The 25,568-nt window shown below is 43.2% G+C and overlaps 1 protein-coding gene across 1 annotated transcript; it reads left to right on the top strand.

Annotated features, from left to right (window-relative positions):
* The first annotated feature begins 9,238 nt into the window (after nt 1–9,238).
* On the top strand, nt 9,239–20,859 carry LOC110975055 (uncharacterized protein C05D11.1-like). The gene is made up of 22 exons (XM_022227157.2): nt 9,239–9,445; nt 9,598–9,680; nt 10,055–10,213; nt 10,777–10,932; nt 11,533–11,709; nt 11,829–11,969; nt 12,199–12,309; nt 13,047–13,138; nt 13,568–13,745; nt 13,906–14,016; nt 14,203–14,346; nt 14,974–15,159; nt 15,347–15,449; nt 15,709–15,839; nt 16,585–16,765; nt 16,930–17,015; nt 17,204–17,364; nt 17,651–17,840; nt 18,333–18,476; nt 19,080–19,240; nt 19,794–19,946; nt 20,111–20,859. Exons 1-22 carry the CDS (start codon nt 9,304–9,306, stop codon nt 20,160–20,162), a joined length of 3,042 nt encoding a protein of 1,013 aa, XP_022082849.2. The 5' UTR covers nt 9,239–9,303; the 3' UTR covers nt 20,163–20,859.
* Nucleotides 20,860–25,568: the final 4,709 nt, after the last annotated feature.

The following is a 25,568-nucleotide window of genomic DNA, read 5'->3' as shown; positions in this document are numbered from 1 at the left end:
TGGCTTTATTAGGTCACAAACCAGTGGCCTCCATGGGCTGCTGGCCAGTGGCTTCCTTCTACTAGAGGTCTTCCACATGGTAGTAGATTCCAAAGGCACCCATATCATGGCCAAGCACTTCGAAGGAATGGCCTGGGCTTGTAAAGCAGCCCCCTCATTAGCTGTTCCACAAGAGAATAAATTAAGCTCCAGTGCCCAACTTACAAAAGATCATTCATGCCTTACATGTAATACCTCCGTCCCACTAGAAGAAAGCTTTGTTACATGTAGCGGTGAATGTAGTGCACACACAATGGTACCACATGTCCACAGTACCGGTAAGTCAGCAAACAAGGTTGGTGTGTACCCGCATCATGCACTAAACAAAGGTAAACTGTGAACATTGAAAGTCCCCGTTACTTTACCTGAACAGCCTAATGCAGTACTTGCACAAGTCTACCATCCGATATTCACTGTCTTGAGCTCGATGTCTTCAGGACATGGAACTGACCTCTGAGTATCAACAAAGAGTGTTTTGTCACCACGGCGATGACAAGTGCGACGGAAGAGGAAGAGAGTACACAATGTGCAGAAAACAGAAACAGGCAGTCGTCCCGTTATTCGTAGCCGTAAATTTTAAATGCGAGGACTGGAACTGTGTGTAATGCGTGGATTGAGCCTGGAGGCAGCCAAGTGGGGAGGGCGAATCGGCAGCCTGAACGGAGAGCGTTCAGAATAAACAATCCCAGTTTATCATATTCCTATTACTCAACAATGTTAGTCACTCCATTCAAATGTGTGCTTCAACTACATGTACAGCCGTCCAGCTACTGACATTTCACATTGCTGGTATTTGCTGCTATAGGATTTTCACCAAGCCTAATTGACAGAAGTTAAAAGCTTTTGAATCAAGTGATTAACATGCTCTGCACATCAAATTTTCAATCAAATTCAAGCATGAAAAATGCACAGCATTTGGATCATGCACACCACCAAAGAAGCGCTGTTCCAATAATGTATTTAAGCATCTGATTTGCTTATTTACGCTCTCCTGCAGATGAATTTTTGTACAGGTATTTTACAGTTTGAAGTGTGCCACTTAAAATTTTATATGCATTTGATGGAAAATTGTGCATAAATAACTCAATAAGTTTACAGTCTGTAATATCTTTGATATACAGTGTACATGTATACCAAAAATATATTGATCCATTCAAACTTCTCTTGGATGATTGTGAATACAATGTACACGTACATCATCTCAGCTTGCCATAAAATGAGAACATTGAGAACAGTGCTCTCAAGCGAAAAATCTGAAATCCTTGATCATGTCCCAGAATATCTTACACCCCTCCTGAACTACGAGTTCCTAAAAAAATCCCCACATCACTATCTGCATGATATTCCTGCAATCTGGTGTGACGACAACTCGAGTCAGTTACCCTTCCTTCGGGCAACAAACAGAGAAAAATTGATTTCTTTCCCCCCCCCCCGAAAAAAATCTGCTCCTCGCATTATGGATATGGGACCAAACAACACCGCGTCGTGCAATGTCTGGAGGCAGAGGCTCGGACAAAAAAAAAAAAAATGCGCGTTCTCCAATAATATGCCAGTTAACTGAACTCTGCAAATATTCCATTACAAAACCAACAGCCAGAGTAACATCTTTCCATTCAATCTGCATTGCGTAGAAGCACCCTGCCCATCGGTTGACAAGAGCTACATTGGTCGAGAGTGTTCATTCTACTGGTAGTCACGCGCTCGCATCAAGTGCATGTCACGGTCATTTGTGAACCAGCAAAGTGCTAAAGTTTCTGACCAAAGGAGCCTCTGTTGCTAGGAAAGCTTATGGGCCCATTCCCTTTCTGGTGATGATGCAAATTCTTTAAATCAGTCTCTCAAATACATGCAGTACACACTCGCTGCACTAACATTAAAACCCTAACTGCTCAGTATCCATCAAACTCCAAAAGCAGGTTTTGCTAGGTTTTGGCAGGTTCAGTACCATACCCCTTTACATTTAACTGTTACTGTGTGCAGTGTCTGGCTTGCTGTACCAAGTGATGGACTGTGCTTGATTTTGTCAGGTTTGGTACTGTTCAGTGCACATGGTGCAATAACGCATAGACCCATCATACCATATCACTCAACTCCAACCATGGAGCAAAAACTTACATGTACGTCTTTGGTGTTTCTGAGCTGAAACTCTTTGGGTCCCTGCTCCATGCTCCACGGAGCACTTTGCTGGAGTTTATCAGGTTTGGTACAGTGTACAAATAGATACTTATACATACACCTGTTGGATTTTGTGAGGTTCAGTATGCAAATACCTAGAGGGTAAGGGCTAACACAGAAGAATGCTCCATTATACAAATTGTGCACCAGTATGTGTAAACATTTCCATCTCCGTTAACCTTAACCTTCCCTAACCACATACAGACTAGGACACGTCATGTAGGTCTTGTGATCATTTTTACACTGACATACAGACATGTACATGTACGTGTATTTACCATTTTCACAAAACTTTTTTTTTTCCCTGAAATGTTCAATTTCCCCCCAAAAGTCAACTTTTCCCATTGACGAGATGACTGCAAGTGGTCCACGAACTATAAATGGCCACTTGCAAAGCCTGTATGTTGGATTGATTTGAAACTTCACACATGCTAATAATGAATGTCTTTACAGCCAAGCCAAGTTTCGAAAAGACCAGACATGGGACATCTAAGATTCAACCCCCCTCCTGACCCACTGCGCAGTGTCCTAAAAGGTGCCGCACCAGCTCTAGAGTTAAGGACTCAGCAAATTAACAGTTTCTTCACATTTCAGTTGCTCCTGCGGAAAAAAATTACAACAAATAATACCCAAACTTGGCAACCAAAAGTCTAACTCTAAGACTTTTATAAAGTAACAATTTTCTTGATCCTCTTCCAGATTTTTCCAAGATTACACGTCATAATTTTGATCACAATCCCCCTCTCTACAACTTGACAGGGGGTCAGGGTCTCCCTCACACCCTTTTGCCGCCACAATTCCTCCCGCTGATCCCTGGGGTCTATTTATAGTCTATTATCATTAAAACATGGAAATGTCTAATTTACAAAAGATGCTTGGACAGCCCAAAACTGGAAACTTCAAAGCCAAATGATCACAATGAAATTAAAAAGGTGACAAGCGGAGACGGGGGACTGTCGTTTCTCTTTTTGTTCTCCCCTAATGTAAGAGCGCTCGTACAGTATGTACACTCTATAGGCCATCAGGGGAGGGACAAACATTGTACACATGTACACAGGCATGTGGGTAACTTCTCGTCCTCTAAACTTTAAGTTTCTTGGTGAGTTTATGGGGTACGTTGGAAGTACCGTACATGTTTTTCTACATACCTTTTCATAAAATACCAGAACATGTATGTGCATTAGGCAGCTACATGTACAAGGAAGTTACCTGTTTTCATCACCAAGGAGTTTGCTCTAGGACTGTATCCCAGCTGAGCTTGCCTGGCTACCGTACTTCTTCGCACAGCACCCTCCCCCCCCAATCTACTGAACCCTGGGCGCACAGCCTGGGGAGCTTGTGGACGCACCACACATGTACTGCCAAGCGCGATGCACTTGGCATCTGCAGAAGTTGCGCCACCGCTTACACAGAAGCAGGAAATTCACAGGGAAAGTTCCAATTAAGATAAGGCCCGCTTGGCAGAACCCAAAGGTCCCGACTAATTACCCGGCCCGGCCTGCTTCGGAAACCAGTGGTACCAGCTCGCAGTCATGTGCCATTGAGGGGGAGGGGGACGGGGTGCAGAGCACTCATAGTGAAGGGGAGCCACATGGGGTAGGGAAACCCTGGAGACAAGGCACAACAGGAGACGGAAATAAGGACAGGGCTTTTGCAGTGGTCTGACACGAACGATAAGACTTGAAGATTGCACTTCTCTAAAAGAACGGGGGGTTAGAAGGAGGGGAGTTGCACCAAGGTGCTCCAAGCTGGCTGATGAGAAAAGGGGATCACTTCAAGGGGGCAGCTGTCCCCCCTTTGTGATGGATCTGTCTCATAAGCTAAGCTGACACTTGCCAAGGTCCTCATTAGCTTGTGTCATCTTGCTTATTTTAGAAATTATAGGAAAAAGTGGGGCTGACATCTTAAGAACAACCATTATCTCTTCCGGGACGCGAGAGCATTCATGAGCGTGGAGGCCTGGAATGTTCAAATGCTTATGGAGATGACTGATATCTAGATGCCACCGAAAACTTTCGTCCTGTGCAGTTGTTTGATACAGTACTTGAAATACAATGTACATGATATATTTATCAGAACATATCAACATAAATCTACGACTGTTTTTCCAACAGATGACTCAAAAGCGCATGACCAGCAGCTACTGGTAAACTTATCGTATGACCTCCCACCGCCAAGCAAACTTTAATACCAACGCCACTGTCAAGCCAGCTTGTTGACAGTGGGATGTATGGATGCATGTGATAAGTATCATGCTTCTTCTCTGTTCCAATGTACAATACATGAGTGAGTACGCAGGAGCAAGCATCACGGTGATAGGAATACCATTCACGGCAAAGCAATCATTTCAGCTCCTGCTGACAAGTACTGTTATACCAGGCAAGATATGGGACGGAGGGGTAGCCCCCCTTACCTGTCCAATCCCTATACACACTGTAGACTATTGTTACCTAACATATCCCCCTAGAAGTCTGTAAAGAATTCCTGAGATTCCGATCAAACAATGACCAACACAAAGGCGGGGGGGGGGGTTCTCTCCGTCCCATGTCTTGCCTCAAATGAGTACTGTGAATGTTACCACCCTCCAGACTTCATCAACAAAGACCACCAACCTGGACATGGTTCTAAGCAGAACTGTTCAATAAAGAAAGTTACTTGTGAAAGAAAGATTTACCTAGGCAACGAACACATTTTTCAAAATGAGGGAAAATTTTAGACATGGCACGTTTGCAATAATTTTCACCCTACCTTGTTTTCAATACCAGCACAAACATGTACATGTATCACTCCATCCCTACTTACTGGGAATGGACCGGTCCACTCCAATGACCAAAAAAAAATTAGCAAAACCTAAATCAAAGCCATTGTGCACAGAACAATGGCCCAGCTCTCTCAGGGACAATAGGTTCATACCTCCTGTCTGTTTGCTTGCATTTCAGCTTGGGATGGCACAATGGGGAGGCACCTGTCTTCCTTTGAGCTTATGAGTTTCCCCTGGGAGGGGAGGAAATGCCTGAACAATAGCAGCCACTCAATGCGTCCATGACAACCATCTGCTGAGCCCATCAGAGATCTATTGTTTGACTAGTGCCCGGGCAAGCACACAATGCACAATCTGGACAGCTTGGATCCATACATACGCCTAGTACAAATTTGCATTCTGTCTGACTTAAGAAGACTGGGGAAAACCTGACTTTGCCTGGGTAATAAAATACAAGGTTCTTTTTTCTCCCTTCCACATACATTTTTTAATAACGTGACAAGACCGTGTGTTTTTACCACGGAGGATAAAAAGGCTGATTCTGGAGTTAAATAAAAGGCGTGTTGACAGAGAAAGTGAACGTTTTATTAAAATATGAACAGCATTTAACCCTGACCCCCAAGAGTATGTAAAAATCATATTGAAATCAGAGGATTTGGGACTGTCACAGGTAAGGTTGTCTTTTCTTAATACGATAACCACCTGTGAAATAGAGATAATCAAGCTGGAATCAATTTAATTGGCACAAAAATACGGTATCCCAAATTTGCATTTAATCCTCTAAAAATCTCAAATCCTGCTCCAAGGCTGAAACAGATATGAGGTTGGTGGGAAATATTTCAGAAATTAGGATCAGTATCAACAACTTCCTGTACACAGGGGCAGTCTGCCTATTAATTAAGTGCACGTGGTCAGTGCACCATGCGAAATACACAGGGATACTAATGTACATGTACGTACATGTAGCCTGAGCCCTGCTACTTGCTGTTTTGGGAGGAAATATAGGATTGGAACAGCTTTATTGATCAGGCTGAGAAATCCATCAAAGATAATAATTAACCATTAATTTCACAGACAGGTTCATCAAGGGCACAGGAAATGCCTCTATAACTCATCAATCCTTGACTATTACAGAATATACAGTACATACAAATTCGTAACGGAACCAAGTGTTTGAGAATGCAAACACTGATGTCACTGGCTTGATAGATTCTCTTCAGAGAGAAAAAAAAGTCAGACGATGTAATGTACAATGGTGCCATACATGCCAAGCAAGATATGAGAGAGACAGAGCCCTTCCCCCCTGCTTTGTGTTGGTCATTGTCTCTCTGGAATGTGAGGAATTCTTTTCAGACATCTAAGGGGGATGTGTTAACAGTAGTCAAGAGTGTGTATAGTGATTGGACATGTTGGGGGGGGCACCCCTTGGTCTCATTTCTTGCTCGATAAATTGCCAAAAGCTCTCCTTGGGATCAATTATTGGAGAGGCTGTGTGCAGGGGGAAGAATACATGTATGTTCACCTCAGCACTCTCGGTGCTTAAATTTTCCTTTCCTTTACTTCTGACATTTCTGTCAGTGTCAAAATCGCACTTGCCACACTCTGCAATTAATGTTTTTGGCAAAGGTCACATTACGCCATAATTGTATGAAATTTGACCAAGAGGTTGTCTACACGTACGTGGTAGTGCTGTGGTACAAACTTCATTACAAATGCATCAACGATGCAGTACTCCACTGGCCCAAAGCCTCCAATAATATAAACCTTCCACCTCCTCAAACAACATTTGCAGAGTACCCGCCGCCCCACATGATCAACCTCATAGCCAGGTACACTACAGGCCAAAGTATCACAATCGTCTCGAGGCTTTTTCACCTTGTTGTAACCAGTCATTCCAGGGGCTGTTTTTTAGAGTGGCAGGGTATTCTGCAATTACTCCTACCATTTGCTCAACCCAGCCCTAAACCCACCCTAACCAAGTGTCAAACTTGATTGCAACTTTTTTACCCCAAAATGCGCAAAAATGATTGAGGTCAATGTAGAGAACTGGGGGCGTGTTAGAAGAAAACGTGTACATGTACAGCAAATTACAGCAGATTAAATTTTACTGACCAAATATTTAAAACTCGATAAAAAAAATAAGAAGCATCGAAAACAGCTACATGTACATGCACATAACGCCAGAAACAATTGAAAAGTGTTGCTATGCTTTTGCAGTGCTCACAAAAATGCTGTGAAAATTTATGGGAAAAATATAGTCAATAGTGTTAAAAGAATACGACTAGTGGATTAACACTGTTTTACAACATAAATTTTAGCTCTGAGCAAAATAAAAGCTTCAAATAACATGTATGTACACGTCAATTGTTATGGCCAACAATCAATTCAACAAATTTGTCACCACCGACTGAAAACACACTCGAAAGACAAATCCCTGGACACAATCTGACAATACACACGACTGATTAACATGATTACTAGGAACTAAAACAGACATCAAACAAGTTTTTAGTACTTCATTCAGACACTGACCTTAAGATAAACCAAAACAGTCCACACAGATCTCTTAAAATCTGACGGTCAATATCCAAACACAACAAGCTGCCGAACTTAACAACAACAAAAAAAAGGGAGAAATGACTTACCGAACACCATGTGCCTTTTTCACCTAGGCCTATCTGCTTATCGATGCAAGCAATTTCCTGCTTCCAAGTGGACGGCTGTTACTGCACCTGTCTCCAACATGTGCCTTTTCAACAGCTTTGTTTGGCAAACAATGGGTAAACACAATACCGCTAACAATGGTTTTTTGTTCAGCCACCGCTATGCGCCACGACCAACCCGGCCAAAGCTTCACAACACCCCGCACCGCATGACCCACACGCACGGTAACTTGTGTTGCCTGTGATAACCACTCGAACAGTTCAAGGAATAGGTCGAGGCCCAGGCCTGTTTGCCCGTTCTTCATGGAAGACACAGTGATGGGAAATTCTTGTCCAACTCAAAACATCAGCACTTTCGGTTACAATGAGGCATATTGGCAGACTGGTGACAAACGGAAAGTGTACGGTTAGATTTCCAAGATAACAATGCCGAGTGTCATTTTTCGTGGATACCGTGTAGGGGCCGCCATGTTGAATTCCTCGAATTGTTCTCGGCAAATCTGCAAATAATATGAACGTCTACATTGAAAATGTTAATGAATTCTCCAAAACAAATTAACATAAGTGAAAGTCATTTTCTTGGTGGCGTAAATGTTCTCTTCCAAGAACGACAGTTAAATCATGAAAGCCAAAACCAAGACTGAAACTACTAAATGAAACCAGAACAATTTCTTGAAATTATGGTCCAGCTTGACAAGCTTAACAGCTACCGGTTAATTCAAGCGCCCTCTGTTGTCTTTATTCATAAAGTGGCAGTCAAAACAGCAAAACGTAGTTAACCTTTGCAATCTTTACGTAGGCCTACCGGTATATCTCTTTTGTCTTTTTCTCCTATGTAAAATAGCTGAGGTATCTTATTTCTGCAGACAAGTTTAATTCGGGGGCACCCATTAATGCAATAAGAATAATGTAAAACGGACGGTACCCTTGCAGTCGCCCTAGCAACGTGAGGCCTTTTCGGACAAGGGCTTATCCAAGGGCGGAAAAATTTACTTTGGAAGATTTAATTATTGAAGATACTTTTCGCGTCGTGTTGATCATCTCTTGACCAATAATGATGTCATGCCATTGTTCAATCCAACCCATTTTTAACGCAAGAAATAAGCAGAGCTGTGAAAAAAAACAAGGAACAAAAGTAAATGGCTAGAGCATAATAGGAAATTTGAAGTCTCAGAACAAAAAAGGATCAGTTTCGACAAGCTGACAGTGTTGATTGGCAAAAACCAGCACTGACTTTAATTTGGTTAAGAACGGTCAATTATCCTATTTTAGAGGTGTCGGTGTTCTGGTTAACTTAAATGGTGCTTTTTTCGCTCGAAAAAAATCTAACAGGAAGTTTGATTTCTTCAGGAATCGACTTAACTGGAGGTGTATATTAGGCAATGTTGGGAGATTAACCAGACAATTAATAAATTAACTTAATTTTTATTGTTATCTTTTATCTGAAACAAATTGTCCTGTTTTCGGTTCAGTGAACACCGTATCAGAAAGTTTAGGCTTATTGGCTCAACCCATGAGGGCGCTCGCAAAGGTAGCGAGTCAACTTACGCGCCTTCTGTGACTCTTTTAGGCGCAAAACGGACCGACACCGTGTGTTTACTCTGCAGATTATTGGGCTTTTTTGGGCTAGCAGCACTGCACTACCACCTATTTCCTCCTAGCAAGATGGCAGCCCACTTCGAGAAGACGTGTTCGGTTATTTCCAACGGAGTTGTGCCCGTAAACAAGTACAGATCCACCCGCACAGGGTTGCAGGTATTCATTGCACAAGTTGAGGGACCGCTAGTGAATGGATTCTTCTGTCTAGGTAAGATTTTTGTGACTGAAAAACCGGGAAAGTATACATGTATATCAATATTACTTAGGCCTAGGATTATACATGATTATTTATGAGAATTCATTTATAGTAAACAGACATGAGATGCACAACAAATGGTTTGACTTTGGTATATTTCCCAGCTACGGAGGCACATGATGATGATGGTTTGCCCCACACACTGGAGCATCTCATTTTCCTTGGAAGCGAGAAATATCCATACAAGGTAGGCCCTACTGGTGGCACGAAGTTGCTGTTGTAAACATGCTTGAGCCATTGAGGAAACTACCACTTGGGAGAGTTAAGGCAGAGTAAAAAAAAAATCCCTGGTAACTCCTTTTCCTACCTGCATTTTTTATTTCTCCTTTTGTGTTTAATTTAGCAGCAAAATTTGATTCCTTCTGGCTGTGTATACAGACTAAATGAAGAGCCTGTACACGTAAATCATGTTTTCTGCGCGCTCAGCTTTTGGTCTAGCTTTTGGCTGTTTTTGTTTGTTTATATTGAGGGGCAGTTCTAAGTAGAATTCAGTCAGATTAGGAAATGTATACCAAATGTATGCCAGTGCTGAGTGAACATCTCCTGTTTTCTCCTCTGTAGGGTGTATTGGACATGCTCGCTAACCGGTGCCTTGCTCAGGGTACCAATGCCTGGACGGACACCGACCACACTTGCTACACTGTCATGACAGCGGGGAGCCAGGGGTTTCTCAACTTACTGCCAATCTACTTGGACCATGTTCTCTACCCAACACTCACTGTTAGTTTGGACTCAATTTTTCGCCACAATACATAGCCCAACAGAAAAAAGAACATTCAACATGGGACTGTGTTTATATAAAAGGCCCTACGTTGTTCTTCATCACAAATTTATTTATTTATTTCTATTTATTTCAACCACATCCTACAGCAACCAAATCGCCAATTAACCAATTTAACTGTTACTGATTCTATGCCATTCCAATTTTTGCCTTTTTAGAGTGAGAAGAAATTCTGGGTAGAAACACTCTTCTCTAAGTCAAAGACGCTGTTACATTTTACTGGTTTTAGCGAGCCATTATTAGAGGATTCCTTGGCTTCACAGTTGCTATCAGAAGGAAGGTCCTAACCAGGAAAGAGACGTTTATAACTGGAACTGTGTATTGTTGAAGCTGTGATTTGTTCTTTGGCAGCATAGTAATTCTGTAAAACTCCATCCAGTGTTACTGTCTTTGGATTTTCCATTCCATTATTTAAATTATGTTGATGAAGGGCCAGCCAGAATTTCCAATTTGATGAATGAGATGACTCCTTGAGTTTGGGTTTTTCCCCATGGTGTTGCAGGATGCTGGTTATGTGACGGAGGTACATCATGTCAATGGAGAGGGCGAAGATGCAGGTGTTGTGTATTGCGAGATGCAGGCTAGGGAAAACAGTGGAGAAAGTCGCTCACATCTGGCCATGCTGAGAGCCATGTACCCTGGCCACTGTGGCTATAAGGTGAGTGAAGATACCGTTGTGGGCACCAGCCACTGTGCCTGCCCAAGGCCATGAACACTGGCCACTGTGGCTGCCAAAGGCCATGACACTGGCCACTGTGGCTACCAAAGGCCATGAACACTGGCCACTGTGGCTGCCAAAGGCCATGACATTTGCCACTGTGGCTGCCAAAGGCCATGAACACTGGCCACTGTGGCTGCCAAAGGCCATGACACTGGCCACTGTGGCTGCCAAAGGCCATGACACTGGCCACTGTGGCTGCCAAAGGCCATAAACACTGGCCACTGTGGCTGCCAAAGGCCATGAACACTGGCCACTGTGGCTGCCAAAGGCCATGACACTGGCCACTGTGGCTGCCAAAGGTCATGGATACTGGTCACCAAAGCCCATGAGCATTAGCCAGTGTGGCTTCAAGGTGAGTGAAGACAAGGCCTTGTGGTGTAGCCTTTGGCTACTGAAGGCAGCAAACAGTGGCCTCTGTGACTGCAGACTGAATGAACTCAAGGCCATGGACACTATCCACTTTGGCTACCAAAGGCCATAAATAGCGGCCACTGCAGTATCAGGTTAAGATCCATCTGTGTTCTTCTCCCTCTCCAGTCTGAGACTGGAGGCATCATGAGCAACTTGAGGACCAGCACCTCCAACGCCAAGGTGAGGCAGTACCACAAAGACTTCTACCGGCCAGACAATCTGTGTCTCATCATCACTGGCCAGGTCACACCAGAGGAGGTGTTCAAAGCACTTGAGCCGTTCGAGGAGAAAATCATGGCCAAGGTCAGAAGAAAAAAAATCTCTTCAGTATTTCATCGGAAAAAAAATCAACTCGCCAGATGTGTGTGAAACCTTCCAAAATGAGGTACAATTGAATCTGTATATATTTTTCCCTCTCACAGGGTGCGTTGTCCCCCTATGTGCGCCCCTGGCAGACCCCAGTTCCACCTCTGACGGAGAGCGTCGTTCAGACTATGCCTTTCCCGTCAGATGATGAAGCCAACGGTATGGTGTATATGGCGTGGCGGGCACCAAAAGCCAAGGCAAGTGTCCCCTTACTAGAGTCACATTCGGTCGGTACCCTGTCATAGCAGAATTTCTTGTGTCAGGTTCAGGTGCAGAGTTGCAAACTACCAGGGAAGTCAGAGAGAGGCTGTAGAACTCGAGATGTTTTGGACCATTGCAGAAGAACCTGAGTTTTGCATGTTGAGATACCCTTTGAGACACTAACCCATCTAAGACTGTGTGACTACCTTTTGTGTGATTGCACAGGACCTGTACGCCATGGCTGCTTTACAGGTGCTGATGGAATACTTGACTGACACCTCAGTTGCGCCCCTGCAGCGGGACTTTGTAGAGATTGAAAATCCTTTCTGCAGCAAGGTAGGCAGTCAGCCAGCAGTGTTGTATTCGAGTCCATCCCAAGTCCCTTCACAGGGCCAGTCACAAGCCCCTGCACAAGGCCAGTCACTGGTCCCTGCACAAGGCCAGTCACAAGTCCCTCCACAAGGCCAGTCACTGGTCCCTGCACAAGGCCAGTCACAAGTCCCTCCTCAAGGCTGGTCATAAGTAACAGGGTAAACAATGACAGAAGAATGTCTCTGTCACAGCTCCTTTGAATTAGGATGTCAATTGGCTTGTCAATTGGCTTAAGTCAATCACAAGTCATTCAGTCTTAAAGGGACTTGTGATGGACTCAAATTCAACGCTGTCAGCCAGTTAAGCAGAGGATTACCTCCAATGCCCTTGTCAAGAAACAGCTTCAAGTGTTTCCACCCTTCCTGACATGATTGCGCTAGTTCTCCGAGGGTAACCCTATGCTTATGCCCATACCTCCAGAAGATATCTATATTTCTGGGTAACCAGGTAACGGGCAGGGTGGTGTGAAGAGGCCTGCTTTAATGTACAGCATGCCACATAGTTGGTTTCGAACCTTTCACCGTTTTATTGCAAGTCCAAGGGTCCTTTACTTCCCACTAAACTGGCTCAGTATGTGTGAGATTTATAACGACACATTTTGTGAAAGACTAAGCAGTTTCCAGTTGTGTATGGACTAAAATGAATGCTGAATTACGAGGCTTTCATGACTGAAGCCAATCATTCTTTGGTTTTTTTCCTAGGTTCGGTACTCTGTCATCGAAGCATCTGAATCTTGTGTGTACATCAAGTTTGACAACGTTCCTAAAGACAAACTGTCAGACATCAAGGACAGGTAATTACCACCTCACTTTAGGAAATATCCTCAGAAATGTCTAAAGCCAAATTCTGGAAGAAGAAAAAGTGAACTGTGGAAATTAAAAAACAGCTGAATGAAATTGACAGAGCTGGGTCTGCTCGTCAGGTACAGATGGGCACGTATCTCTCAGTCCAGCTATTAAGACAGTGGTTTGACTACAACCAGCATGATAACTTGGATTCAGGTTTAACTTTGACCTGATCGTTACTAGGATGCTGGGATGTAATATTTTATGGAGTGTTTCGTCTTCAAAGAGAAATTACCATCCTCAATTCACATTCTTTGCTCGAGAGGAGACTATTGCTTCTTGGGGGATGCAAAAATAAACCTGAACTAAATGCTAACTTAGAAATAAGAAGTGGAAAGCTGTGACAACATTTTAGAATCTTCTCCCCATTTCAACAGACTTTTTGCCACCCTGGAGGGCATGGCATCGGGTAAAGAGGCCGTGGACATGGAGCGAATGGCTAGCGTTCTGCATCGCCGCATCTTGGAATGCCTCAACCACATGGAGGAGAGACCTCATGACACCTTCGCCTTCATGGGCATTGGGGACTTCCTCTACTGCGACACCATGGATGAGGTACCAATTGAGAATCAGGCCCAGTTACAAATGCAGCAGTGGGGAATTGAGATATCAATTACTTATACGTCTCATTCACAAATTTACAAGGGTGTAATGTACTCGTCATTTTAGTAGCTTTACCTTGCAGTAACCATGAATAATGTTTCACCTGTTGAAGCTGGAGCAGCGCTTGAATCAAGTTGAGAACTACAAGAAACAAGTCAAGGAATCAGACAGCTTCTGGAAGGAACTTCTGAAACGCTACTTCATCTCGGCTAAATCTGTCACGGTAAAAAAAAAGTAGTCGCTGGCCAAAATGTTTCTCATATGCTTCTGTGCATAAGACTGGTTCTCGGCCAGTATCCTGCTAAGCAAGAAAAAAAGATCCAGTCTTAGTTTCATTGTGATTTTCTTCAAAACTCGAGTCAACAAAGTCGTCAGACTGTCTGTATTTTTTGTCTTCCTGTTTCTCCAGATTCTGGGAGAGCCCAGCCAGAAACTAGCCGAATCCATGATGGAGGAGGAAAAACAGCGCATTGCTAAGCAACAAGAGGAGCTGGGGGAGGCGGGGCTGAAGAAGGCGGCGGATGTCGTCCTGAAGGCGACAGAAGACAACGAGGTAGCCTAAGGCAGCCAGACATGTTGCAGCCACTTCCAATAGGCGTGCGCATTCATGCCAGCCACTGCTAACACTTGGACAAAGTTGATCGGGCTGGTCAACAATTTCACAAACAGACAGGAAGATTCCACTGATGATTGGAGCACTATTTATTCAGTTGTTGAAACTCCAAAATCTCCCTGAAAAGGTTTGCGCATTAGACGAGCATTATACATCTGTGGATATCACGTCTGATTACTTCTCTAAGTGGCGTATACTGTCCCTATGATTATGTCATCTTACTTTTGACACTTTACCTCGATACTTTGGAAGTCAAGTCCAACGTGAGTTCAAATGTGTTGTTGAAGAACAGGACATGCGCAGATGCGCAATGCGTCTCAGGACAGGTAGAGAACCTACTGATGCATATTTTGAGCATAGTGGGTCAAATGCATCGATGAAAATTCATTTCACTGCGCATGCGCGCCAGACCGACACTTGCAGAGTGTAAAAATCCTGTACTCTGCAACCAACATCAGCTGAAATCAGAATTGCTAACAACTTACAGATAGTAGGGTTACTGCAGAAAGTAACAGTTGAAGAAGTGACTCGTTTGCCATCTTTTCTTTTCGTTTTCTTACTCTGCAGACGGAGCCTCCGGTGAACATGATCAGCTCCTTCCCGGTTCCTGGCACTGATTCCATCCATTTCCATCCAATCAATCGTCATAGCAACCTCCTTGGCAACCAGGAGGCTGGTGGAGCAGAGGTGATGGACCTGAAGCAGATCCCTTTCACGTTTCAGCTGGATGACGTCCACACCAACTTTGTGCTAGTAAGTCAGTTTGATTTCAACTTCAAACTAAGACTTTGAGATCAGTTGACTGTTTCCAATTAAAATTTTTTAATATTACCAAGAACAAAATTAAATCTGAAGAAATTTATTTCATAGATGCTGTTGGTCGGTAAACGTCAGGGGTAGAAATGTTTTGGATGGATTTCCCTTTCTGTTTTCATTTTAGTTCTCCGTTTTGCTGGACACCTCTTCTGTTCCTGCCGACCTGAAGCCCTATCTACCACTGTTCATGGAAATCATCTTTGAGTCACCAGTAATGCGGGATGGAGGTAGGAGCCCATGCAATGTTTTGAAGCAGGTTGTCGAAAACATCATGGAAAATGTAGAGTGATGTATTTCATATCAACCATGTATGCTTTTGATTAAAAAGGCCACATTTCATTTTAGAAACAGTGTGGCAAACAACAGTTACAAATGTACAAATGACTTTCTACCCCGCGATATGTATTTCTCACATGTGCATGGCCACTTATTGTATGGCTTGTTAAACAGTGAGTAAGTCGTGTGTTCACTTTGTTTTGACTGTAGTTCTGATACCTTATGAGGATGTCGTAACACAGTTAGCCGCTGACACCCTCTCCACTGAGTCAAGTCTAGGCTTCAAGGGTGCCAGATTCTGCTGTGGACAGTTCTCACAGTTGGCTCTCATTGAAGTTAAGGTAAGACAGTGTCTGAATGATTTGGCTGTGCTTGGAAATAACATACAAGCCTGTGTGATCTCCTGAGAGTTCTTTGAAATCTATTTTTCCAACTGCATAAAGTTTATTGGGATTCGTCATGTGTCATAGCTATTATTCAGTGTGTCTCAACTGGCTTAACCAGTTCCTGCCAGGTGGAATCTGCGTGTGCGGGATGAGTTCCCAGGGGATTTTCAATATTTTCCGTTTTCAAAATCCTTCAAAATTCATAACTTCATTTACCAGATGTTTACACCCTTAAGAGTGACTGTCTGGTGGAGACTCTAATCTGACAGGCAACTTCCATTGATGCCCGAGTATTTCAGCCAGGCCTGCCGCCTAGTTAAGAGAGCTGAGATTGTGCGGTGTTGAGTAATTTCCTGTGTTCCCAAAATTGGCCCAGTGCATTGCTGGATGCCAGGGGTGTCTTTTGAAATGCGGCCGTATTAGCGTGCAGCAGTACTGTATCGCTCATCCCCAGAGCGCTGGAACGCTTTTGTCCCGCTGATTATCCACTGGCAAAACAAGAGACAGATTACCTCCACTAATGTCAACAGCAAAATGATGGCAAATCCCAGCAGCCTGGTCTTTTGTTCCGAGTACGGTCTTTTGTTACAAGGCCAATTTCGGGCACCGCAGCCAAGCATATAAAGCCAATATCTCCGGTACCTGCATCCCAGAGGCAAGTCGTTAAGAACTATAACTCGTCTCTCTGATTGGATCGCAGGTCGAGGTGGAAAAATACACTAAGGGGGTGCAGTGGCTTCAGGAATTGCTGTACCAGACGCAATTTGTGGCCGATCGGCTGAAGATTGTGGCCAACAAGATGACCAATGACGTCGCTCGACTAAAACGAGACGGCCGGACTGTTGCCGTGGCAGCCCTTAGGGAACTGAATTACGTCAAAGGTAAGAGAGTTTTGAGAGGCATCATGGAATCTCTGCCGTTGCCTCCGATCTCACATATATACGTGCAGTCTCAGCTGAATGTTATGAAACATGAAAATATTGCTTCGCCCAGATTCTAGGAAACCCTTTAACAGGCAGAAGTGGTTTCCTTCCTTTCTTTGCAGAGAGTAATTTCCATATTACGAGCATGATGCGGCAGCAGAAATTCCTTTCCAGTGTGGTGGAAACACTGGACAAGGATCCCATGTCGGTAGGTGATCTTTCTTATCGCAATGAAATGATACACTCATTGTGTTTAGTAGTTTACTACCTGTAGAAATAGCGTGGTAGCACTCATGAACATTGTGATTGAAAGAGAAATCGTCACAGTGGGACATCTGAGGACATGAGGTGACGGAGTCACACTGAAAGTTTATATGCTGATTTCTGTCGTCTTAGGTCATCGAGGACATGAAGAGTCTGCGTGAGGTCTTGACCTCGCCCGACAACCTCCGCATCCACATGGCCGCCGACATGAAGAAACTGAAGGAAGCCGGGGATGTTCAGTTGCCATGGCAACAACACTTTGTCGGGAAGAACATCAAGGCCCAAAGCAAATGGTATGCATTGGTAGGAGCAGACATGAAAAGTGTGGCGGTTGTCTCATCTGCTCAATGCCAAAGGAGTTGCGGAAGGACTTGCTTGTTTAAGGCAGATGAGTCTTTGAAGTTTGCCAGCCAACTTTAATATATATTCAAGTTCTCTCATTACGTCACTAGGTGGTATTTTTGTTTTTCATTATGATTTGCCATAAATTTACTGTCAATTTCTTTTGTAGTTTGCATGCACATGTATGTACCTGACTTGATCCATCTTTTTATGGCGTTTTGTTTGGCTACTGCACAGTGACAAGTTGGGCAAGTTTGCCAGCCAGCTCCTGTGCCCAGCCTCCTCCGATGCCCCTCTGGGTACCATTGTGGGCGTGGGCTCAGTGGAATCTGCCTTTCTGATCCAGACAGTGCCTTGTGTCAGCAGTTTCAGCGATCCGGACCTCCCCGCCCTCATGGTGTACATGGAGTGCCTGTGTGCTCTCGAGGTAGGTGTGATAAATGCTTTGCGTATGGAGGGTGGAAGCCAGTGTGGATGGCAGTATATTGGCTTTGAGCAGAAGCTACCCCTCGCAGACTGAATGCTACCATGTTGGTCGGGAGTGTTCATTCTGGCAGTAGCAACGTGACCATTGGTGAGTTTCGAAAACCATAGATCACTGCGTGGGTTTGGAGCAGTGCAGGAAGTTCCAAACTGGACAGAACAGGTGTCCAAATTACAATGTAAAGAAAGTTGTAAACCTGAAATATTTCAACGGCCTAAATCTTCAACCTCTGAAGTTGGCTTGCTCTTTGCCGGGCATACTGCCTCTAGTTACCACATTAAATTGATTCCATTTCGACGACTCCTCGCTAAGTCCTCTGAATAAACGATTTCCTCTTGTCACTGGTAGGGTCCCATATAAGAAGTATCGTTTTGACTCCGTTTTGTGGAGTCCTGCGTGGAACTTATTCCCGTTTTAACTCCGTTTTCCCGTCAGGGTCCGATGTGGAAGCAGATCCGTGGTCTGGGCTTGGCCTACCACTATCGCATGTACTGCCGTCCAGAGGAAGGCCTGCTGTACTTCCAGCTCTTCAAGTGCACCCACGTGGTCAATGCCTACAAGCAAGCTTTGGAGATTGTTGTAAGTAACTCCACAACCTTCATTATCTTACCGGTGCCTGTTGTACCTGAGATAATTACGACTTCAGCAGCAGCCATCAGGAGATTCATGTTCCCCCCCCCTTAAAAAAAATTAATTTGTTATGAGGTCACATAAATTACCTTGTTGGAGTCCACTGTCCAATTTTTATCTGCCCCGAGCTGAAGTGCACCCCCAATCGGTGAAAAGTAAGACAGGTGTTTACAAGCGGGTTCTTACATGCGTTCTGGGTGTACGCAAAGACCATACATGCCGGAATACATTAGTTACGCGTACTCAGTGTGCTCCGCGTCTAATGCGTATATTACTTGCGCACCTAATCGCGCGCCAATGCCTGAGAAACAGAAAACAGGCCCTTTTTTTCCCGCTCGGAGCATATTGTGTAGCTAATATTTGAATAGACAAGTTGCTTATCAAGTTTAGGTGTTAACAGTAATCAGCTGGGAACCAGTTACAAGTTATGCACATCAAACGGCTACTTCACTGGTAACCTGCCTCTGCTAAGCCAAGTGCACCATGCTTTAGCAGTTATTTGCATCTCCATGAAATCCAAATCAGCCCCCTGGGTGCTCATACCTATTGCAGGAGGGTTACTTGAGTGGCCAAACGACCTTTGACCCCGTCCAGCTAGAGACGGCCATCAGCAGCGTCCTGTACGAAGTGATAGAGAGAGAGGAGACAGTGGCCTCCACTTCGCACGAGTCTTTGCTGAGCTACTTCAGGGAAACAGACCAGAACTACAACAGGTCAGGCAAAGATTGGTGAAGATTGACTGCTCCACGAAACAATTTTGTTGAGCTCTGTTAGATTTCTTCCCAGCATTTTACAGAGAACATACTAGGTTTGAACCCGAGGCCCCCTTGTTGAAATCCAGCATTGGGATGATTGTACTCGGTGTCCATGAGCAAGATATTTTGCTGTAGCTTTTTCCCCTGCATCCAGCAATAAATGGTTATTTGGCAGTTCACAATCTACATACGAAGTAGTGTGGAACTTCATTTTTAGATGTCCTCGCTCATTTTTAGATGTCCTCGCTCATTTTTAGATGTCCTCGCTCATTTTTAGATGTCCTCGCTCATTTTTAGATGTCCTCGCTCTGTTTCTCCTTTTTTTTAACTTGCCAATTAACACAGCTCTTCCACCTGCAACCACCTGCACCTGCTTCTCTAACCATACAGCTGCTCGTCAGAATACATGTTTGGATAAGACGCCCTTCATTCCGTCTCAATCACCTTTCTCGCGTTCCTCATGGAGTCAACCACCCTGACAGACTCCCAAATTATTTCTTGATACCTCCAGGAATCTTTTGTCGCATATCACCATGGTGACGGTGGAGGACTTGATGCGAGTGGGAGAGAAGTACATGCAGCCACTCTTTGACAGCGGCAAGTCTCGTTGCGCTGTCTGCTGCCAGCCGTCCAAACTGGATGAGATCAAGGAGGGTTTCAAGACGTAAGTGCAGCAGCCAAATCTATCTAAACGAGCTTCTGAAACCAAAGACCTGCCATCATAGTTTGTCAACTTTCAAACTATGAGCATCCTTTTTCTGAAAACACTGTACGAGCACGAAGCTACTTGTTTCAATTCACTGTCGTCACTTTTCTTTGTTTATCCAGTTTTGGGCGCGAGTTGACCGTCATGCCGTCCTTGGAGGAAGGTTTTCTGTGAAGGATGAGGTAATTCCTGTAACATCTGTTGAGGAACGATATAACATTGATAGTTAGTTTGCTTCCTGTGGCTTGGTGCCATGTGTCCAGGAAAGGATTTTACCTCCAGTATTTTTGCATACCCATTAAACTGGGTCATTGATCATGAATTGTGCACAAAATTTAGAGACTACAGACACAAAACTTTCCGAGGTTTTTTGTAAGTTAATCTTGTTGCACTGTGACACTTGATAGCCATATTTTCATGGTAGACACCTTGTTTGCTAGCTATATTTCAAGAGCAACTATCTATATATTTTGCATTACTTTACAGAAACAGAGTCTTGATATAAAAATCAACGTATGTAGCAGTTTGTACTTTTTTCTATTACAAAAAGTGGGCAGTGTTTTGCCAGCAATTTCAAAGCAACTTGATTTTTTCCCCGCCTGTTTAAGGCCAGTGCAATGCTATGATACAAGTATACTGACTTTTGAGATCTTCTAGAACCAGAAGTGAATTTCCTTGCTGCAAATCCGCCACGACGACTGTCAATTGAGTAATAACATGTAGTCGAACTTTAAATTTCATTCAAAAAAATAAATAAATATGGAAATATCGGTAGATCCAACAAGTAGTTTGACTGATGCAGATCAGACAAGCTGTGGCTTTCTTCAGCTCTACAAATAAACGATCACTTGTGCGTGAACATTTAATGACATGCTTATTCGAGACTGGTGACCTGTCCATTTCGGCAACATGTGTGTCAGTTTTCAAGTTGGAACAAAACCGTCAGACAGTGGAGACAAGCACCGTTTGTTCATCAGTCTAAGATTTATTTACACAACTCGTTTTTACAGGTGTTTTAATCATAAACTACGACAGAAATCAATGGAGAGGAGGAAGAAATCCACGCATCAGCCGTGTGAACTTGGTCACAGATCAAAGATGAACTTGCTCACCACTTTACACCACACGTACTCCACACTCACAGATCATAATCACTGAATGTGGCGACTGCTTCTGGCGCAGTGGCTGTGTCTTCTGTCAGCACAGTGCCATGTGTGTGGCATTGGGGAAGACCTAGCCCTAGACGCACAATTCAAGATGCGGCCTGTGATGGTGGCAGCCCAGACTTACTGCAACAATCACAGACCACTAAGACTGTCACAGATCAGTCCCAATTACTACTACTGTAAAAATCAGCACCACACCAACTCACACAAACCTCCTCTCTGCAGATTGAGTATGTTCTCTCACACTCACTCAACGTAACCAAGCAGTGTTTGAGACGCATCTCTATCAATTGACTGATTTTGATAAAATACCTCATAACCGCTCTGGAATCCCATTTTGTAATTGCTAACCAACAGAGCTTGTTCCCCAAATACAACCGCCACACCAATCAGCAAGCTCTACAATTTTACAATCTTGCAAATTTCAACATCTTTGCTTTAAACCTTTGGTTTGTCGCCAACTACAAGTCCTGTACAATGTAATTTTCAATAATCTTTTCTGTTTTAAAACGGATTATCTCGTTGGCCTTAAAATGAAACCCTCTGCCCACAGTATTTTAAGAATGGAAAACTGGAAACTGCCCAGCTTTTTTTTATGTCTAAAATGCACCGGTCAAAATACTCTTCCGCGAGCTCTAATCACCAGCACATCCAAAATCCATCAAACTCAAACATAGTTTTTACCGGATTTTGCCAGGTTCGAGTCTCCAGGGTTCAACCACTATTTAGCCCTGTGTGAATTGGTTGTCTGCAGCTAGAAATAATGCATGCATCTATGGAAGTTGCCAACTAGTGGCTACATTTGTATTGCTGAATAGACACAGGTGTCGTCAGCCGGAGCCAACCAATTAGGGCATATTAACCCTTCATTCACAGTTATCTTGATATTTCAAGTTTCAATCCTGTACACAAAACATGCCACTGGTGCCAATGACCAGTTGACGCCGGATGAAGTGTAAACACACTGAGGACGTGAAGTGTTCCACTGAGGACGTGAAGTGTTCCACTGAGGACGTGAAGTGTTCACTCGTGTACACTCGTTTAAGACTTTTTTTTTTCATTTCCGTGTTTGACACATTAATGCGTCATGCTTGGTTGTGTCATAACTAGAGTGCAATTTCAAAAAATTTGCAGGAAAAACCCCGCCCCTGGCAACTTTCAAAATCCGACGTAAACTGGCCACCTCTCTCCATAATCTTGGATCTCCATCACGGAAGTACCAAAGCAAAAAAAAAAAAAAAACAAAGAAACAAAAACTGCTCAGCCTTTGAATGATGCTGCGCATAAAATCTGCTCTAAATAAAACACCAAATCGTCATTGCTGCATTTACATATCCTTTATACAAATTGTCCACCATTTGTACAACTATCCGTACCTTCTGAAAGTTGCGCATCCAACTAGTGTGAACGCATAAGGCATTACCACACCCTAACAATACTCTGTATAATAAATTAAAATATTTCTTTATCACTCGCACATCTCCTTATGTACTAAATACAAATATTTGCAAAACACAAATAAAAGCCCCCAACAAACTTAGAGCTTGAGATTTAAATGCCCTCACATTTCCACCAAAAGACCTTAAGGTGACAAGAACTTTGATGAAAGGCACCAATGCTAAACCCATGCACTCCTGAAACACCTCACTAAAAAAGATACTGGCTGAAGCAACCCAGTCAACAGAAGCTGTCCCTGGAGAGGGTATACCCAGCAAGAAATGAGACCGAGGGGTACCCCCCCAACATGTCCAATCCCTATACACATTCCAGACTATTGTTACTTAACACATCCCCCCCAGATGTCTGAAAGGAATTCCCCAGATTCCTGCGAGACAATGACCAACACAAAGCAGAGGGGGGGGGTTCTCTCCGTCTCATACCTTGCTGCATATGGGAGAGGGGCATGTACATGTATGTATGTTAATAATGAGCACATTGTTTGGAAGAGAGGTTAACTGGGGGTAAAAGTACAAGCTTTATAAACAGAAAATGGCAAGATTGGAAGTGCAAGAGACTGAAAGGTTTGGATGCTGATGTTTGCACCCCGGCCTGGCCAGCGCCTCCTTGAGAGGACAGTTTATCTTGTAGACTTGTCCTATTTCCCCATGACCCCACCTTGTTCAACAGGTGTGTAGCCCCCCCCCCTTTCCCAACTGCAGAACAGGTGCATGTTTGTACATGCACCTGTGTGATTTTGTAATCATTGCCGATTCCCCGGGTTTATAAGGTGACTGTTTACTTTGGAAAGGAGTCTGCAATAGTCTTTCAAACATACGGAATGGCTCTGACAGGTTGGCATGAATTCTGTGAGATTCTGTGGTTGAGAGTTTGACGCAACATTCTTCTGAAATTTAGTTGGCTGTAAACTGTGAACAATAAAAACGCTTCATTATTAAAAATGAGAAAAACCAATCACAAAACAAATGTACCAGAGGGCAAAAACGTGAGACTAAAAATTAAATTCAAAACTAGAAAGTGATCAAACAGCTTCACATAAAAATTATAATACAACAAACATTTCAGAAAATTTCAATGAAGCAATAAATAAGTTACAGGCATTTTCAAAACAATCTGTTCTTGTGGACTGGGAACGAGGCTCCATTATGACAAAGTGGAGGGAGGCCAAAAAACTTCTTGTACTTGGACATCTGCATGGTAAGAGTTTTCATTACCATGCTACTGATTTTTTGGGCATATTTTATCATGGTTAATACTGGCACTATCACCATATGGTATATTTTTCGGTATTCAATAGATTTTGGTCCCTTTTTTTCCTTTCAAGGCAAGGGCAAACAAGATATTGCTTGAAATGAAACAGTAAGGAACTGAAGTCTCAATTTTGCATAGGAAATCATTTGGAGAAATTTCACAAAATACAATATCAAAACAGGTACATTTGGGTTGCCCACTATCTCATTATTTTTCTGTTTTTAAAAATATGCATGGAGCTAATCCTTCATTTATTGATGGAAAAGCAGCCAAACTGGCCCTCAAGTATTAATGAACATGACAAACATCTGTTTTTGCAAAAGCTCTCAAATGCTCAATGAATGTTAGGAAAAAACTTGTTCTCTCCCAACCACAAATTCAAAAGGCAAGCGTGTGTATAACACTTTAAAAGAAAATATTGACCCAATTTTTATTCATCAACATATTATCATGACACTAAAAAAAAAAAGCAAATTTGAATGTTTCCTTACTGAATATGTCAGGTGTATAATTATTTAGACGGTACAGGTGTATGGGCCTAACTGTTGTTTTCACTACAGCTTCACATTTGTGTTCTGGGTTTTTTTTTTTGTTTTTTTTCCTTTGGTGGTTTTTTCATGTTTTTTGGGCCATGGCAAAATATGTGAAGTGTCCCCCTGCCAAAAGAAATTGGGAATTACAAAAAGATTTCCTGTTGCCGGGAAGTATGCAAGAGAAAATGGGTTATACAGGAATGCAACTTGCCCTCCGCTCAATCCACTGATTGCCTCAGTTTTCACTGCACACTCATGCCGTTATAAATTGAATAGACACTGTACAAAGTCTTGTAAAAGCCTGGAATTTCCTCATTCTTGTCAAACTCCCAGTGGCAAGCCTGATCATACAAAAACGGTGTGTGTATTGAATAGGGATGCTTTATCTTAAGTTAAATATCTCAAAATGTGCAACTTTTGGCAGATTGGTATTTTGCACATCAATTTGTTCAAGGCAAAAAGTGGATAAAGATAACGCACCTAAAACTAAATGCTCCAGGAAAATTAAATTGACTAGCAAACAAATAAGCTGTGGGTGCGGTGAAATAAGCCTCCTAAAGTACAAATGCTCAAGGAATATTCCATTCCAGTTCTGGGGGTAGTGGCAAAAATGCTGTTCAGTCCAGATAAGATCAACATAATAGGCAACACAAGAAACAACAGTAGGGTTGAAAATTACAAAATGCAGGCACCTTCATTTCTGTCTTGGGGAAATGCATAATATTGTGACAATATTGCCGAAGTTATTGAAGCTAACCTTTTAGGATATACCTGGAATGGTCAGTGGTAGATTCCACAAATGGGGTGCTGTGCAGCATAGGGACATTCCATCGCAGTACAGAGGGAGGGTAGATTATGAGGGTAAGCAAAAGCTCAGTGCAGGAGCATTCCACTGCAGTACTGAAGGGGGGTTACTGTTAAACTTGGAAGCGTGAGATAAAGCCCTGGAGTTGTACGATGGCCTTTTCTGTCTTCCGGAAGGATTCCGTCAGGCAGTCTCTGGCTTGCATTTGCTTCTGTGAATCAGAGAAAAATACCCCATCATACCAATTAACAACACTTTGACACAAACTGACAAATTTTTCTGAACGCAAGCACAACGCAGCAGACGCTATTTCACTGGAACTTGGTTTTAATGAAATCTGACAGTATCAGGAATCCGCCAAGGACAC

This window comes from Acanthaster planci, linkage group LG20 (genome assembly GCF_054643075.1).
Source record: "Acanthaster planci isolate LZ-2023a linkage group LG20, COTS_SCS, whole genome shotgun sequence".
Classification (NCBI taxonomy): domain Eukaryota; kingdom Metazoa; phylum Echinodermata; class Asteroidea; order Valvatida; family Acanthasteridae; genus Acanthaster; species Acanthaster planci.
Note: the sequence above shows the minus strand (reverse complement) of the source record. Positions and strands in the feature narration are given on the sequence as shown.

Excerpts from the sequence above, each read along its gene's own strand:
- LOC110975055 (XM_022227157.2), top strand. The coding sequence starts at position 9,304 with ATGGCAGCCCACTTCGAGAAGACGTGTTCGGTTATTTCCAACGGAGTT. Across the intron at positions 17,841-18,332 it reads AGTGCCTGTGTGCTCTCGAG|GGTCCGATGTGGAAGCAGAT; the intron begins GTAGGTGTGATA and ends TTTTCCCGTCAG. Across the intron at positions 19,947-20,110 it reads ATCAAGGAGGGTTTCAAGAC|TTTTGGGCGCGAGTTGACCG; the intron begins GTAAGTGCAGCA and ends TTGTTTATCCAG.